This window comes from Miniopterus schreibersii, assembly GCF_964146895.1.
Source record: "Miniopterus schreibersii genome assembly, chromosome: 17".
Classification (NCBI taxonomy): Eukaryota; Metazoa; Chordata; class Mammalia; order Chiroptera; family Miniopteridae; genus Miniopterus; species Miniopterus schreibersii.
Window position 1 is genome coordinate 9853831 of NC_138117.1, and position 19228 is coordinate 9873058.

The 19228-nt window shown below is 34.4% G+C and overlaps 1 protein-coding gene across 1 annotated transcript in view; it reads right to left on the minus strand.

The window, feature by feature from the left end:
• Positions 1-2490: 2490 nt before the first annotated feature.
• The window catches only part of EIF3E (eukaryotic translation initiation factor 3 subunit E), a 52249-nt gene continuing 35511 nt past the window's right edge, over positions 2491-19228 (minus strand). The window contains exons 10-15 of the mRNA XM_081117008.1: positions 14496-14622; positions 13598-13699; positions 12160-12269; positions 4476-4578; positions 4090-4224; positions 2491-3232 (exon numbers count right to left, since the gene is read on the minus strand). Of these exons, the coding sequence (XP_080973134.1) occupies positions 3194-3232; positions 4090-4224; positions 4476-4578; positions 12160-12269; positions 13598-13699; positions 14496-14622 (616 nt within the window). The 3' untranslated portion in view covers positions 2491-3193. The remainder of the gene's footprint in view (positions 3233-4089; positions 4225-4475; positions 4579-12159; positions 12270-13597; positions 13700-14495; positions 14623-19228) is intronic.

Below are 19228 nucleotides of genomic sequence, written 5' to 3' on the forward strand. Positions count from 1 at the left end.
ATTACTTCACCGTAAGGTTGTTTTGAGACTCACTTGAAATGATGTAAATGATTACAGGTGAATGTTAAGAAAAAGTGGAAATACAAAGCAAACAAGAGGCATCATTACTGCTTGTTAGTGAAACCTCATTTGAGTCCTACAAGTCTTCAAAGAACAAGGCCCCAAGTCCCAAGGCAAGGAGTTCCAGCTAGATAACCAAGAACATTCTCTATTTGTGTCATCTATTAAAACATGAGTCATACTGATCATGTAGAGCTCTGGACCATTTTTGAATCAATGAGACCATCCATCTCGACCCAATAGTTTCTAGGACTGGTTATACCAACTCACCACAAAAAATTTAATTTTTTAAGTAAAAATAACAAAAGTTCCAATACTCATTTGTCCCAATCCGTGTAGTGTTCAGTGACTGCAGCACGTATGGGACCAACGTACTGACCTTTGGATATACAAAGATGAAGCTCCTGGTCTGCCATTATGGGATTCATGCTTTATTTAAGCTTTGTTTTGAAGAGTTGGGATGATTTTAAGCTGATCTATGTGCACTCTTTTCTGGTCTCCCTCATGTCCAATGGCATGCACTTATGAAACAGCTAGCAAAGGTTCAAGGTGCAAATCTGTGGCTAGGAGTGGACACACACTAATTGGTTTATTCACAGATGGACCAAGCTCTGACCTGATTAGCCAACTGAACAAAGGCACAGCTAATCATGTGCCTCTCTACACACACCATGTCTTTAAAATGAAGTGAAAAGCTGCATACTCCCTAGAAGAAGCCAGAGGGAATCATAGCAATGTTGTCTCTGCTAGACTGCTGCTTTTAATATTCCCCAAACATCACCTATGGACCTGAATGAACAAATGAGTAATGAAAGAGTGGATCGCTCTTAGTATCTACTAGTATGCCTACTGTTTAGGGAGTACAAAGCTGAACAAATCATGGTTACTATGCCTAAAGGGCAATGTAGAAAGCAAGACAAAAATAAATGCAATCCTATGCTATTTTATTCCCCGCAGGAAAGCTGTCAGATGTCAAGTCCTGACAAGGAGTATCTTTCTGTGATCTAATTTTTCTTCCCATGCTATCCTGCACATCAGCCATGCATCTGGTCCTCACATAGCTGCTGTCTAGCACTGATCATATGGGATCTTAGCTATATACCAATAAGCAATCAGACTTACCTCTATACACACACAAATATACTTAGCTTATTTACCTGGAATTGTGCCTAAGTGCCCAAGCTGTTTGCCAGTTCAAAATGTCAACTTCTCCTCACGGCTCAATTGTCTTCACAACACTTAAAAACAAAATTAATCAATCTGGCACTGTTCTCCCAATCTCATCAGAAGAAACAGAGTCAGCACGAGAGTCACAGTTTTAGGACCAAAATAGGAGATGGCTTTAGATTAATGTTATTTCTTACAGATTCTAACAGTCAAACAGTTTATTAAATCCATGAGATGAAAAATTAACAAAACATAACAGTGTTTGTGCTACCTCTCCAGGAAGTTAACACTTTTCCAGAGGATGGTCTGATCTCTGAGAGAATTAAAAAATGCAGGGGAACAAATTATGCATGGAAAACACACAAAACAGTGTAATGGCAGGCTATTTTCTAAGCCTAATTAATGACTCATTGTAAGTTTTAAACATTTCGCTCCAGCAGATGGTTTGGCCCTGACCTTGATTACTTTTCTTACTGATGGTCCTTATTGCTCAGTATTTTAAGGACATTTACTACTGAGGCAAATATGATTTCAGATTTCAGTTGTTCCTGTGGTAACAGTGGAACTAGAACCAAACTGTTTACTTCCCAGTTGACCTCTTCAAGATGCTTGAGGGTATTTGATTATACCCATATCCCTTCCTTTGTCTCTACATCCACCAGATGGAAAACAAGAGTGGTCATATGTGGAGATCAACAGTAGGCTGGCAAACAACAAAGTTCAAAATACTGTGAATTTGGAAGTCAATAATTTTGTATCCTGTCCAGCTGTCTTCCTGACCACTGGAAGTAAAAATGAAGGAAAACATCTGAAATCATTGGTATACATATTTGCCTCTCTATTTTTACTTCCACCATTACCAAGAACCAAAGAGAAAATCAAACCACTTCTGTGTAAAGGAGACTCAATCAAGACTTTATATACATCTTAAATACCTCAGGTGTGCAGTAAACTCTGTGTGTATATGTTTAAAATATTCAAAGAGGCATTTATAAAATTCAGCTTATGCCCTGGCTGGGTGGCTCAGTTGTTTGGAGCTTTGTCCCATACACCAAAAGGTTACAGGTTTAATTCCCTGTCAGGGCACATACCTAGGTTGTGGGTTTGATCCCGGGCTGGGGTGCGTACAGGAGGCAGCTGATTGATGTTTCTCTCTCTAAAATCAATAACAACATATCCTCGGGTGAGGATTAAAAAAATTTCAGCGTCTACAATTTAGTCTCTGTAGCTGCCTAGTGAATGATAAGGCGCCACTTTAAGAAATTAAAAAACAGCAGCTTTATTTATCACAGCCCTCAAATGCAAAAAAAACAAAATATCCTTCAATAGGTACATGGTTAAACAATGTGGTACATCAAGACCATAGACTACAACTTAGCAATACAAAGGAATGAACTACTGATATATCTGATAACTTGGGAAGATCTCAAGGGCATTATGATGACCAGAGAAAGCTAATCTCAAAGGCGACATTGTATAATTCCATTTTTAGAACACTCTTATGACAAAAATCATAGAGATGGAGAACAGATTAGTGGTTGCCAGGGATTGACCTGTGTGGGAACGGTGGGGTATGTGTGACTACAAAGAGGTAGTATGAAGGAGACCTTCACAATGATAGTTTGAGCTATGCACATATATTGTACCAATGTCAATACCCTGGTTGATATTGTACTATCGTAACATAAGATGAAAGTATTGGAGGAAACTAGGTTTAGGTTATAGGGGCCCTCTGTGTAATATTTCCGCAACTTCCTATGAATCTACAATTATTTCAAAATAAAATGTTAAAAAACACACTTATATATACAAGGAAGTTCACAAGATAATGAAACACAGCCAATTTTATTCAAATTCTCCAAAACTTATACTCAATACGTTGTTTCTAAAATGCATATCACCCTTTATATAATGGTTTTATTATTTTATCTTTCCTTTATAGTTTTTTCCTTTTCTTTACAGTTCTTTAGTAGAAGCCAGAGTCTTGAGTTGCCCAGTTAGGAGCCTAAAATATACAAAAAGACAGGGTGAAAAAAAAAGTACTTTCTGAAAAAACTTTGAAAAAAGTGATACTAGAATTTCTTTTTAGCACTATTCCTGCCAAACCATCCTCTAAGACTTTAACAAACTCTGCAATTACTAAATGTCAGATGTTCCACTTAGAACAAAATAAACACACCAAAATACCATCTGATATTTTTGACGAATGATAAAGTATAGCAATGACAATTTCACCGTTATACCAAAAATCAATACAAACTGACACCAAATCATAAAAAAACCTGTTATACAAAGGTTGTTTTTCAGGCTCAGTTATTCTAGACTTGGCTGGAAAAGGCACTGACAGAAATTCCCTAACCCATCCTTCTCTTAAAACTGAAGGACTGTTCTAAGGACAGAAACCTGCTGCTAAACTTCAAATGAGGTCCTTGAATATTCCACAGCTGCTTCCTAAAAACGCCCCACCCTCCAGTCACACATGAATACAATGGCTAAAGAGTATTAACAGCGGTTTGGGATTCCAAAATACAAAGCTGTGCAAGCTCTTTTAATGTCTCATTCTTAGGATCTCTATCAAAAAGGGCGATATATTTTTTGACATAGTTAAACAGATCTGATGGAAAAGAAACAGTTATAATACACTGGGAACACTTAATTTTTTTCAGTTTCCCTAACAAATGCATATAATACATCTAAGAAAAATAGTTTTCCATTTAGTAATCTCTTAAACGAAATGTTCATACCGCCAGCAAACAGAAATACAAAATCAGATACAACTCATACTATGTTCTGAAATTAAGTCCATGCAACAATTATATTATTGCTAAATCCCACAAAGAATAGAAAATATGTGGTTCTTACCTCTGACCTACTATTCTGATTAAGTTTCTTCTCAATATTCATGGCCAACATCTGGCTTCTAAATGAAAGGCTTTTCGTCTTTTCAATCACTTGCTGATAGGGTGAGACTGCATTGTTACCCATAACCACATGACCCTAAAATAAGACAGGAAAAGTGATCCTGTAGTGATCCCAGGTAAGTTACAAGCACTGCTGCATATATTTTTATGTATTGTAGAGAGATGATATTTACCCAGTAACAAAAAAATAGGAGGTTTCTATTGCCTTCAAAGAACTATTAAAACAAAATAAATTCTTAATAAAGTGTCCTAATAAATATTCAGGAAAAGTATAAAATAACCAGCAACTGAAATCTAGTTATGCAGCATAGTTAACATAATACTCACTAATTTAGAATCAATCTTGGCATCCAGTCTTGCATTTCTAATCAAATTTACAATCCACCTTTCAGCCTCTTCTGGAGTCATGTTCAGTTTATCTGCCAACATGCTAATGAAAAAAGTAAAAAAAACATTAACTAAGTCTAAAAGACTAGGGTTCCACCAACTCTAGGTTGATTTTTCTATCGGGTTTTCAAAATTTAGACAGTCTCCCTCCCATACTGTGCCTCCCCACCCCCCAATGTATCTTAACAGATAAGGATCTGGGTTCCAGCATGTCACATGCTTATTATATTACATCTTTAAATAATCTGGCTTTTCAAATTTTATTTGATAAGCACAGTATATTTCAAATACTACTGACTTTAGCACTAAGCTACGTGAACCTCTGGCCCGCTTTTTTTTAAATCCTCACCAGAGGATATGTAACAGTTTTTTGTTTGTTTGTTTTTTATTGATTTTAGAGAGAGAAGAAGGGGTGGGACAAAGAGAAACACTGATGTGAGAGAAGACACATCAGCTGGCTGCCTCCCGCATGCACCCCAACAGGGGATCAAATCTGCAACCTAAGTATGTGCCCTGACCAGGAATTGAACCCACAACCTTTTTTGGTGGAAGGGACGATGCTCCAACCAACTGAGCGACCCTACCAGGGCTCTGGCCTGCTTTTCACTGAAGAGTGTGGACAGAAATTTAGCATATCCAAAGTACTCCAGTCTTTTACAAGGGTAAGCTAAGACAACTAACTAAAGAATAAGTGTTAAGTGTAAACTGTGTTTTAACTATAAGAGTAGAAGAAACTGGGAAATGATAAATGCTGTGTGACAACTTAAAATTTTCGATGAATTTCTCAACATCTCATTAGTCAAAAATAAGAGTACATATGTTTTATAGTTAACAAAGAAATACGAAATACAATAATGGCTTTTGAAACTATTTTCTCTGCATCTGGAAGCACACCTTTCTCTTTCTCGCTAATATTAGAAAGTATAATTATGAATATAAATTGCTATTTGGTAATAAGAACTTTAAAAAAATATTAAGATAAAATAACCAACGTAGGAATGACCTCATAACTTAAGGAAATGCAAGAGCAGTTGGCAAATATTTTGTGGAAAGCCTGAACTAACCCCCTATAGGGAAATTATATTAATGTATGCTCCAACATGTTTATCATACACATTCAAAATATTATTTCCATACTTTGTTTTTATCTACAATTGAAAACGGGTCCAAGAATTATTCTAGAACAGCTTTTAAATTTCAGACACACACCATATCCAATAAACTATTCAGCTATACTAAATTAAATCCCACCACAGCAATCTTTTTTGACATATGTTGCATATTTTATGGTAAACAGATTCGTAACTTATCCTACAAATCTACAGAGTTGTATATAAACTGATAAAAACATTCTTAATATGCATTTTAATAAAGATATGACTATAGCATGTGCCTACAGCCATTTAGTCAAGAAACTTATCAACAGAGAAATGTTCCAAATCATAAATCGAAAGAATTGCTTAATAAACAACCATGGGTTTTACAATACTATTCTATTTAGTATTTGAAATTTGTCCACTGGGGAAAAAAGGAGGCCAGAGACAAATCTGTCTCCTTCCCTGCAATAATAAAAAAAAAAGACCAAATATCAAATAATTTTAAATTAGAGGCAGAGATAGGCAAACATAAACTAGTGAATGGAGTAATCTGTCATAATTAGTATATAGTGGAAATAAGACTACTTTGGGACTTAAAGATAAGCCATTCAGAGTTATCGGGGTTTACGAAAACTTTATTTCAAATTACTTCTCTGATTTTGCAATATACAAATTATGTCCATGTCATCCTAATTACCCTGTATTTTTCTTCAAAACATCTATCCATAGTTCATAATTTTATCTTTATTTAATATCTGTTTCTTTCTCTGGATTTTAAGCTCTGAGGGTGTGCTCCTTACTATCTTATCTACTCAATGTCTGGCCGGAAGAGTTGTTCCTTCATATTTGTAATATTTTCTTCTTCTTTTTTTAAAAAAAAATATATCTTTATTGATTTCAGAGAGAGGAAAGGAGAGGGAGAGAGAGAGATGAAACATCAATGAGAGAGTCATTGATTGGCTGCAGCCCGCAAGCCGGGCATGTGCCCTGACCGGGAATCGAACCCTGATCGCCTGGATCCTAGGTCGATGCTCAACTGCTGAGCCATGCCCGGCCGGGCTGTAATATTTTCTTCTTGAACAACTGAAGCTCTGATTCCAGAGATTCCGATTCAGAAGGTCTAAGTGAAGACAAAAAAAATCTATTCTTTTTAAGTTTAAGTTGTTGTTTAAGTTCTTCAGATGATTTTGAGGTAGAGCTAGGTTTAAAAACCTCTGGATTAAAGAAGTTAATTTTTTAAAAAAATGTACTGTTTAAAGGTAAACATTAGATCAATAGATCATTATCTTGGAGTTTGCCCTATTCATAAAAACCCAACTTAAATGCTTAACATTATTTTCAGTCATATTCTTAATCCATTAAAAACATGAAAAGACCTATCCCCAGGACTGAGTCCTACTGAATGAATGGCCCCTCACCTTTTCTTGACTCTTACAACCTGAGATCTCATTGTTGCTCTAAGAATATTTCCTTTTTCAGCTGAAGCTACACCTTCTGCTCTGCCTCTGCTTTTTTAATTTATTATATACTAAAGGTATTAAACTGATTTTTCACTCCATTACTCTAGAACAGTGACTTTCAACCTTTTTCATCTCATGGCACACATAAACTATTTACTAAAATTCTGTGGCACACCAAAAAAATGTATTTTGTGCCGATGTGCCAAACAAATAGGTATAATTTTGATCCATTCACATCAGACAGCTATTGCTGTGTTGGTTGTCATTTTTTAATTTGACAATCTAAGGAAAAAGAGGTCAGTGCCCCTGACTAAATAGTGAGGTATTGCAGGTTTTAAAAATTCTTGCAGCACATTGGTTGAAAACTGCTGCTCTAGCAGGTTGTAATTATGTGCCTAAAAAATTGCAACCTGATGCAGTGGTTCTCAATCCTGGATGTCCCTTGGATCACCCATCCTTAAGCTACAACACAGTAGCCCCATTACAGGTCATAGCACAGTATACTTAGGAAATCTGATCCAGGAAGTATGCGGTGGCTTCAGGGACTCTGTATTTGTAAAGTAAAACAAATAAAACTCTACAGACATTCTGAGACACACAGTTAAACGATGACTTAAGATTTCCATTTTTATTCTCTGGCTCAAGTGATACATTCATGACAAATTCATCTAAATCTGTTATTTCTAAAAATATCAATTGTTCACAATGAAAAAATAAAGGTTTCATATTGAGGTAAAATACAATGAATGTCAGGGACCTATTAGCCCAGGGTCCTTCATCAAATAAGACTTAACTAGCTTAAAGCCTGAGTCTTAAGTTTCCAGCTACATCAAGAAGGAATTGTACTGAATTAGTGTTTTGTAGAACTCTGTTTCCTGAACTGTTTCCAGGGTTCCAAAGAGGTGTCTTAGCAGCCAGGAGAGAAGCTGAATAAAGGTATATGCTAACCACGGTGAAGGAGCTCTATCTGATCTGCTTACACATATACAATTAACTCATAAACAATAGGGGGGGTTAGGGGCAACAATCCTCTGGACAAAAATCTGCATATAACTTTTGACTCCCCCGAAAACGAGCTGACCAAACCCTTATCAATAAGTTGATTAATACATGTTATATGTACTAAATACTGTATTCTCAAAATAAACTAGAGAAAATGTTAAAAAAAATGTAAAATACTTTTACATTACTGTATTTATTGAAAAAAAAAATCTACATATAACTGGACCAGTGCATTTCAAACCTGTGTTGTTCTAGGGTAACTGTACATAAATATATATATACTCATAGATATATAATATGGCATTTGAAAACAAGACCTACACACACACACACACACAATTTAAAAATCATGGTTCTATAATTTGAAACCTGAGCCACATTTAAAGTGCTCAAAAGCCATATGTGGCCACTGGCTACCATACTGAGGAATGTAAAAATAAACCATTTCCATCACTATAGAGAAAGTTCTACTGAAAAGTTCTATTGTCAATAATTCAATAATTGTGCATTGTTGGATTAGAAGCTCCCTATGATTTCTTCCAGCTCTAAAATTATTCCCTAATATTTAAAGAAAATGCATTAACCTATCTATTCAAAATCATCTTAGTAAAACATTCCATAGGTAGACAAAAGTGTTTAAACAATCTAAGTAAAATAAAAATACTATCACTGGAAGAGAGAAAAGATTTTTGGACTTTAGAAAAGACAACATACTGAATGAGAGAAGGTATACGCCAATCATACATCCAATAAGGGGTTATTATCCAAAATATATAAGAAACTCACACAACAGCAAAAACAAACAAACAATTCAATAAAAAAAAGTAGGCAGAGGACCTGAATAGACACTTCTCCAAAGAAGACATACAGCTAGCCAACAGACATGAAAAGATGTTCAATACCACTAATCATGAGGGAAATAAAAATTAAAACCACAATCAGATATCACCTCACACCTGCCAGAATGGCTATCATTAATAAATCAACAAACAAATACTGGCAAGGATGTTAAGAAAAAGGACCCTTGTGCACTGTTGGTGAGAATGCAGACTGGTGTAGCCACAGTGGAGAACAGTACGGAGGTTCCTCAAAACATTAAAAATAGTACTACCATATGATCCAGCAATCTCAATTCTGTGCATTTATCTGAAGAAATCCAAAACACAAATTCAAAAAGATATATGCACCCTATGTCCAATGCAGCATTATTTATAATAGCCAAGATATGGAAGCAACCCAAGTGTCCATCAACAGATAAATGGATAGAGATGTGGTACGTATATGCAATGACATATTATTCAGTCATAAAAAAGAATAAAATCTTATCATTTGCAACAATATGAACGGACTACGGACCTAGAGGATTATTATGCTAAGTGAAATAATAGACAAATACCGTATGATTTCATTTATATGTGCAATCTAAAAAACAAAATAAATGAACAAAAAGTAACAAACTCAGATACAAAGAATAAACTGGTAGTCACTAGATGGGTGGGGGATTGGGAGGACCAGTGAAAAAGGTGACGAGATTAAGAAGTACAATTTGGGAGTTATAAAATAGTCACAGGAATGTAAAGTACAGCATAGAAAATACAGTCAATAATATTGTAATAACTACGTATGGTGTCATATAGGTACTAGATTTGTCGGAGTGATCACTTCGTAAGGCATACAAATGTCTAATCAGTATGTTGTACACTTGAAACTAATATAATATTGTATGCCAACTATAATTAAAAAACAAACAAAAAAAAACACACTAAAAAACTGCCCTGGCCGGTGTTGCCCAGTGGTTAGAGCATCAGCCCGTGCACCGAAGGGTCTTGGGTTCGATTCGCAAGGGCGCAAGGTGGATTGCAGGTTTGATCCCCAGCCCCGGTTGGGGCATGTGCGGGAGGCAACCAATCAATGTTTCTCTTTCTCTCTCTCTCCCGTCCTTTCCCCTCCCTTCTACTTTATCTAAAAATCAATAGAAAAAATATCCTTGGGTGAGGATTAACAAAAATAAATTTAAAAATATACACATATATAAAAAAACTATACTGACTTAAGTTTAAAAAATTCTTAGTTAATGATAATGTCACATACAAGTTTATAGAAGCAGTCCCACTATATTACCTTATTTAAGCTGCACATCTCTCTTAAGTAGATAAGACAAATACTTTATTTTGTCCTATCTACTTAAGATAAGGTAAGGGTGGTAAACTGAATCCTAAGAAGCAAAATAATGAACACAAGGTCCCAGAGTTAATAAAAAAAGCTAAAACTGGAACAAACTTTCTTACTCATGGTACCCTCAAAGCATAACAAAGCACTGGCATGGACAAACAAAATGAACTCATTAATACAAAGAAAATAAATTTATTCATTCAACAAATATTTATGAGCACCTATACTGTACAAAGTTAGTATACTGGGTGCTAAAGATATTAAAAGGAGGATCTGCTTTAAAAAAACAAAACCAAAAAACCCCAAGTGACCAAATTCTAATTAAATATGGGGAAATTTCAACAAGGGAAATAAAAATATTAGCATCCCTCTTTCACAAGCCCAATTATAAATCTTAAAAGAAAAAAAGCAATGCTAGCATTCAAGTATTTTCCACCAGAGTCCCACATACAGGTGACACCTATCTATTTCACAACCACAACATACTAGGAATTTGCATGTATTCTTTTTTTTTTTTTTTTTAAATATATCTTTATTGATTTCAGAGAGAGGAAGGAAGAGGGGGAGAGAGAGAGAGAGAGAAACATCAATGATGAGAGAGTCATTGACTGGCTGCAGCCCACAACCTGGGCATGTGCCCTGACCGGGAATCGAACCCTGATCGCCTGGATCCTAGGTCGACGCTCAACCGCTGAGCCACACCCGGCTGGGCTGTATGTATTCTTTAAGAGAATCAGATTTTTAAAATTATAGGTCTGCTGCCTGGCCAGCATGGCTCAGCGGTTGAGCACTGACCTATGATCCAGGAGATCATGGTTCAATTCCCGGTCAGGGCACAAACCCAGGTTGTGGGCTCGATCCCCAGTAGGGGGCGTGCTGGAGGCAGCTGATCAATGACTCTCTCTCATCATTGTTGTTTCTCTCTCTCTCTCTTCCTCTCCCTTCCACTCTCTGAAATCAATAAAAAACATATTTAAAAAAAAAATTATAGGTCTGCTAACTACAGTAAAGTACTAAAAAACTGAGGTCAAGGCTTTAATTTCCATAGGAAAAACCTCATGATCCCACTGTACTTCTAGCTCTGAATAACCACTTAGTGACAGCCCACTAAAATCAGGCAAGCAAATATGGATGCCTTAGCAAAAACAAATGTCACTAAAGAAAAACTTTGGTCTACACACAATTCCTAAGAGGCAAACATTAAAGTAGTAGGTTTTTAAATATTTATGGAGTATTTACTGTTTGACTTCATCTGTGGCCAAAGGGCATTGGTTATTTTTCAAATTCTAACATGTAAAATTAGTTTCTAATAGGTTATGTAAGTTTCACATTTTTCCCCAATACTTTTCTCACACAATAGAGAACATTTCAACTAAAATTCACCATAATTTTTCCATGTTTCAACATTTTAAGATGTCATTGGAGTTTGCTATATAAGAATTCAAATATATAATCAAATAAAACAAACTCAATTAACTGAAATGATTACCAAATGTGGTCTTTCAAAAATATTTCCGATTAAAGACTAAATCCTTATTTGAACTCCTGTTGAAACCATTCTAAAACTGTATACTTCTCTTTTCTTCCTACTAACACTACAATAGTGTTTTTTAAAAAGTAACTGACAATCATATTGCCTTGAAGTTATCATTTTCAAAGATCATGTTGTGCCACACACAGAAGCTACAGATATTTTTGAGTCTGTAGCAACCCAGAATTCAAACAAAAGTAAGAATTTTTAATAAATCTCTATCAGACTGTTTCCTTTTTCTTCTAAAGCAAAGGGAAATAAAATTCAATTAACTAGAATCCTATTAAGTGTAACTTTACAATAAATGGAAATCTCTAGGAATTTAAAAGTATAAAATACAAATCAAATCAGGATGTTCTTACTTAATGCTGATACACTGGTGGATGCGACAAAAAGTCTCAAATATGAAGAGACGTGCATTTTCAATAAAATCCTCAAGACAAGCCACCAAGAAGAAGTCATTTACAAGCACCTATGTGTATAAAATACAAAAGAAAAAAAATTAATGGCACTGATAAGCAATTTTAACTTGACTCAAAACTTTCGGTGCCTTACTCACTATTCCATTCAAATTCTCTCATCTAGTATCACAAGTTCTACACCACAGCACTTTCTAGCACACTATATTGAAGCTTCTAATAACGTAAACAAGTAAACAAATGCTACAAGAAAAAGACCTAAGAACAGCAATGTTTCCTTGTTCCACTGATGATGTGAAGAATCTTGACAAAGTAACTTTGTCCTGTCTATTATCCTACATAACTGCACTGTAGATAGCGTATCTTTTACAGCTATTTTGAATAGCTATGAATGGAGTAAAGATATGCCTATTTCTTGATAGTAAGTAGACTGGGAAATCTTTTACAAAGGAAAAAAATTCAAGGGGTGGCTCCTATTCCACAGATGGTATCATAATTAAGAGAATATTTTAACTTCAAAAATAGCAACCAAGTGTTCCTCTGTCTTAGCAAGGCCTAGATACTTAGTATAACAGATATACACCAATATTTAATAATGCCATATGACATGTTAGTAATACCGATGACTACATGAACATATACTACACTGGACTATAAAATTTTGTCCAAAGTTCGAAAATCACTTCAGAAGGTATATCTACATAATTTTCTCTTTCTTAGAGAAATGAGATCTTAGTCCTTCAATATATTTGGTCCACTTTTGTGCTAATGTGTGGGCTCAAAACTAAAATTGACAAATAGTCATTTGTGGATTTGGTAAATGCATTTAACAGGTAAATTCTTAATTTGTTAAAACTTCAAAACTAACTTAATTTAAAAAGCCATAAATTTAACTTGTTCAGCTGCTCTTAAAGTACTTTAGTTTCCACTAACCAAGAGAAGACATGGTAGTTATGAAAATCACACTTTTGGTTTGACTGGTTTATAACAAATGTTAAATATAATGTGAAAAATTTCTAAAAATAGGCCCACTTATAAAACAAATTGAGAATTACAGTTGTGATATGCAATTCCAAACAATCTTGCCCATACATATTAAATATTGCACATATTTACCCAATGAGCATAAGACATGGAATTATGGGTGTATATGTGAATTTATAATACATTCAATGTTTAACAAACTGTCCTAACTAAAAGGGTACACAACTGGCAACAACATTAAAAACATCTTCATCCCAGCACATTTCTAAAATTAATATACACTTTAAGATTAATATACATTTCTGATAAAATTACTTTAATAAAACACTACAAGGTTAGCTCTTACAATATGTAAAAATTTAAGAATGCTAATTTGTAAGTAAAAATTCATACTTACAGATTCACATTCCCTCAGCTTTTTCTGAGCCCCATCAAAGTCAAAGTTAACATATAAACATTCAACAAACTCTGTAATTGGGTCTTTGTATGTGTAAGACTCCTGTAAAATAAAGTCAAAGGTCAAACTGGATCTAATTCAACACTGTTTAGAAGATTGCCCCTAGAATATCCCAATCTTCCTATTTTCTCCTCCCTTACCATTAATTTCTAGCAAATTACCTAGCATTTATCTTCTCAAAGCAATTGCTCATATCCTGATTCCAGGCACACCTTAAGCTTTTAATGCCTTCCAGACCAAGTTCTCTAAATTCTCATCCTAGAACTATTCCACAAGCTTTCAAATTCCTCTACTGCCAAAAGTATCCCTTAATAAACAGTGATGAAGGTATTTATACCCTACTGAATGAAACTGTCTTTTGAATTTAATTTATTCTTATAGCAAATAAATAAGTTCTTTTCTAACCCAGTTATTGCTGAGAAACTCACTAAATGAGCCAGTAGAGCTGCAGCTTTTGTACAACTTGGAAACTACTACTATTATATTCTATGTAAAGGTCACTACTCTGGGATTATGCATATTGACCTCCCAACAAACAGTTCTAGGCTCCATATCTCCTTCACTCTTTGCAATAAGAGCAACACTAATATACAATGTATATTAAATATCCACCTAGCAGAAAGCAGTACTCATTCATACCACATCTAACATAAGTATATCTTAAACTTAAAGATAATAAATGTCCATTTGGGGCTCTTGGGATTTTGTCTCTTCATATATACTTTCCTCCTATTTTTAAAACATCTTTACCTTAAGAAGTAAGAGTAGTAAAAGGTTAAACCTAAAGTTCAGGAATGTTTAAAAAAAAAGAAAAATCAATATAGATTTTAGGTTTTACCTGTTGAATAACTTTGACTAGATCTTTTAGCACCTGCCGGCGTTTTCGAACATCTTTGTTTGTTATAACTGCTGTAGTCAAATAGCGAAGAATATGTGGACACATCGTCTGAATTGCATTAAGATACCTAAGGTAAAAATATAAAGGCTATTTAATATTACTAACTTACCCACGTTTTCTAGACCTATAATCACATATTAAGTGTTTAAAGAAAACACTCAAACAGCCCCCAATTTTTATCCAATACGTACCTCTGAGTGTCCAGCACTATGACAAGTTTGGAAATATCTGTCAGTAAAGCCCATTTCTCTTAGCTGAATATTCAAGAACCAAAGTACACATCCAGCTCCAGCTCCCACCAAACCATCATTGACTGCTTCCTGCTTTCCTTCCTTACACCTCACTCCACATGAACTGGTCTCCCAAATGCAAACCTCTTAAATTCTAGCCATCCCTCAAGGTCAACCTCAGATACCTCATCTTCCAAACTGCCCTAGACTATAATATTAATAAATCTTTATATTTTATTATTGAAGATTCCCCAAAAAACATTGTTTGAACTCTTTAAAAGGACCCTAGAACCTGACAATAACTCAACACAATATCTAGTCTTACCCCCCCCACCTTAAGTCCCCTCCAAACAAGACAGGGTATAAAAAGAATGAATACTTACTTAAGAATAAAACAATTTCCACGAAAAGATAACTAAACAAATCAGCTAAAAGTTTTATTATCTGAAAAATTACACCTGAGATACAGGTAAAAAAATTTAAACTATACTATTGGTTCAAAACAATTGTTTGTCTCTATCCTCTTGCCAGAGATCTCATGTATAAGTTCAGGAAAGCATGATTGTTGTTTTTGGTATCAGTTTTAAAGTACGTAATTTTAGTAGGCATTTATGGAATTCATTTATAAATTTATTCACATAGTATTAAAAAACTTTAATTTCATTGTATATGACACTAAACACTTATTTTTACTTATTCTAATTTTACATCATTACACCACATTGATCTTCATTATTTTTTTGGAGGATGACTTCCTTGGGAAATAATCTCTCTCTTTCTTTGAGTATATACAGCGGAGGTTACCAAAATATATGTAAAGGGCCAGATAGATAATGAAGTCTTTAGGGTTTGCAGGCAAAGAGCAAAACTGAGAACATTATGCAGGTACTTATATAAAAAGAAAATAAATTTCCAAAGTATTTTATTGATAAAAGTAAAAAATATAATAGCTTAGTAGAAAATTTAATACAGGTCTACTAATGAGAAGAATTAAATTTCTTTAATGGGATAACTTTATTTAGTTGGGTTCAAATGTTAGAGACTCCTATTATTAAAATCTATTGCAAATATTTATCTGTTAATGTTGATCTGTAATGAGATTTTACATATTTAATCTTTAAAAATGTTTTTCAAGCACATCAGTACCAACAAATACTGCTATCAATTGACAGGTATGTGATTTTATTTTAGCATATTTGTCACTTGGCAAGAATTTATACAATTCTAAATTCTTTTTCTGATATTGCCCTTTAATATATCATTATACTGCAGATGAATCACTTCCAATTCAATTGCACAGCTAAATAAATTTTGAAATATAAAAATTTCCTCTGTAATTACAATGAGGTTTAAAACTTTTTGGAATTACATTTTGGGCTCAAAAAATTTATCTGCTGCAAATTTGTGTGGGAATGGTCTCATTTTAACTTTTGAAAGAATGAAAAATGTATAAAGTGGTTAGACATTTGTGATTCACATGTTAGTCATGATCAAAATAACTACTACAGTATAAGTTTTGCATATAAGTACTATTTCACTTTGTAATTTTAGGTTGAATTTCAGTAAAGAAACATTAGTTAATAACAAAAGTTAATTTCCACAGCCATTCAGGATGTAATAGTGGTTGAGCACAATTTTTCTTGTTCAGAAAATTTCCAGTCTCACCTCAACCTCAAAAAAGTCACAATTAAACTTTATCATTGTGAAGCCATCCAACTGCTGTGTAGTAGGGGAAATCAAGATACTCTATTCCTATTTCTGACAAAAATTCATGGGCTGATACACATTAACTCCACTAGAGCAAATAAGTTCACTGTGGATCCTAATGGTTCAATAATACACCACAGATGCAAGTATTTTCCACAAAGTGCATGGTGATGAATAATACAATCAATAATCATAAGCTCTGAACACCTCCCATTTCCAAAAGCTTTATAAATTTGTCCAACTAAGCCTTTTTCTTCTCCATACGTATTTACCACCAAAAGTTTTAGCACAACTTAGCCAATTCCACTTCAGTCTGTACTAAATTAGTGTGTTCGTAACTTTGAAAATATTTTCACCTATAGTTTCACCTACAGTATGAATCACAAGTGCCCGCAGGTAAAAGGGTCCACACAGATTATATTCATAGAGGCATATCAAATCCATCAGATTCCTCAACTCAACAACTAAGCCATATTGGTAACATCTGTTGACTCATGAAGAGCCAAGGAAAACCACTAAAAATCATATCCATTGTTTTTAAATTGATTGTTGATGTTGCTGCCAATATCTTCAAACCCAAAACTGTTCTCACCGAAGGCTAATAGTTTTGAACAAGTTTATTTTTTCTAGACGTATTTCTTTGGCTGCTGCAACTGAACATGAACCAGAATCACCGTTGGTAAATGGCTTTCTTTACTTGGCCAACGAAAGAGCCACTCAGAAATTTACTCTAGTTGAAGCCTCATTTTCATTAATTTTTGTGAGGAAATTCTGCTAAAATATTGTTTTAAATTTCCTAACTTTTCTGACAGTTGCTTTGCTGTCAGTGGGAATATTATGAGTGCTTACAGTCTGGGAATATGGATGTATACTGTATTCTTTTTGCATACCTACAGTGTAAATTCAATGTTTTGCTTTCTAATTTGATACAAAATAATTCCTACCCCACTGTGCCTTAAAAGCACATCTGAAGTCCACTTTTCTCCTCTTGTTCTGACCTGATGAGTATGCACTGGTTATTAAAAAAGCAAAACATTGCAGTACGGTAATAAACAGCACTTGAATCACGGTCTAGGTATGCCTGGGATTCACAGTGCACAAAGCAGCAACTTGAGGCCAGGAGAGTGCAACTATGTATGATCTCTGTCACAACTCAATTCTGCCATACAGTTCAAAAGCTGCCAAAGATAATACTGCAGTCCCCCCTTAACTGTGATTTTGGCTTGCACAGTTTCAGTGACCTGTGGTCAACCATAATGTGAAAATACTAAATGAAAAATTCCAGAAATAAACAATTCATAAGTTTTAAATTGCAAGCAGTTCTAAATATTGTGATGAAATCTCACACTGTCATGCTCCATCCTGCCCAGAAAGTGAATCATCCCTTTGTCCAGCATATCCACACTGTATATATATGTATACACTACCTGCCTGTCCATTAGTCAATTAGTAGCCATCTCAGTTATCAGATCCAGTATTGCACTATTGCAGTACTTGAGTTCAAGTAACCCCTATTTTACTTAACAATGGTCCTAAAGCCACATAACTTTTATTACACATATTGTTATAAATGCTCTATTTTATTACTATTGTTATTAATCTCTCACTGTATCTAATTTATAAATTAAGCTTTATCATAGGTATGTATAGAAAAAACATAATATATATAGGGTTCAAATATCTACGGTTTCAGGTATTCACTGGGGAGTCTTGGAACGTACCCTCCATAGATAAAGGGGGGACTACTGTACATAATATGAGTGTGGCTATGTTCCAATAAAAATTTATGGACACTAAAACTTTAACTTCATGTATTTTTCACATGTCACAGAATATTCTTCTTTTCACTTTTTTCCAACCATTTAAAATGTAAAAGCCATTCTTGTATTACAACCCGTAAGAAAAAAGGCAATAGGCCAGATTTATTAGTCAATGGTCCATAGTTTGCAGACCCCTGGTATACTGCACTAACATGGCTCTTGACTTCCAAGATAGCAGGAACTCTCTACCTTCTATGCTAGAAGAGGTCCTTCCCATGTATGTATGTATGTATGTATGTATATATATATGTAGACTGGTACATACAAGAGGGGAGTGGGGATTAAGGGTGATTCTTGTAAAGTTATCTTAGTTCACATTCTGATAGTATCAGTAATTATATATTTAGTTGAAATACAAGCGAAACCACAGATGTGGTTAAGAGCCTACACATGATCATTGTGCTCTTTTGTTCTTTTTCTCTTTCTTGTGATCTTTCTTCCCTGTCACTTGAAATTTAAAGGCCAGATCAATTCTCATCTTCACTGGACTCTTCTAACTTCTCCAGGTCTCACTGATAGCTGTTAAACTGTGTTTAGCATGTACAATGCATCTGTACTTAGTTAAATATGTTCTTACACTACTTCTTGTGTTGTTTGGGTTATAAACCATGTAAGAAGAGAGGCTATACCATCCTTACACTTGAAATCTAATTTTATTTTTCTCTCTCTAGCAGAACCCTGCCCCAATTGTGCAATTTTATGGAATTTTTCTAATTGTAAGCCAGAACACTTAGTAATCAAAGGATAAAGACAAAATATGCCCCCAAATAAAAAATACTTACGTATCTATTTTGTACAGGATGTTAAAAGAACATAAAAAATAAAAATTTTGCCCTTGAATGCATTTACAATATAATTGAGAAGATAAGGCAAGTGTAATTTGTTTATTTTAAAGGCATTACATAATTAAATACCA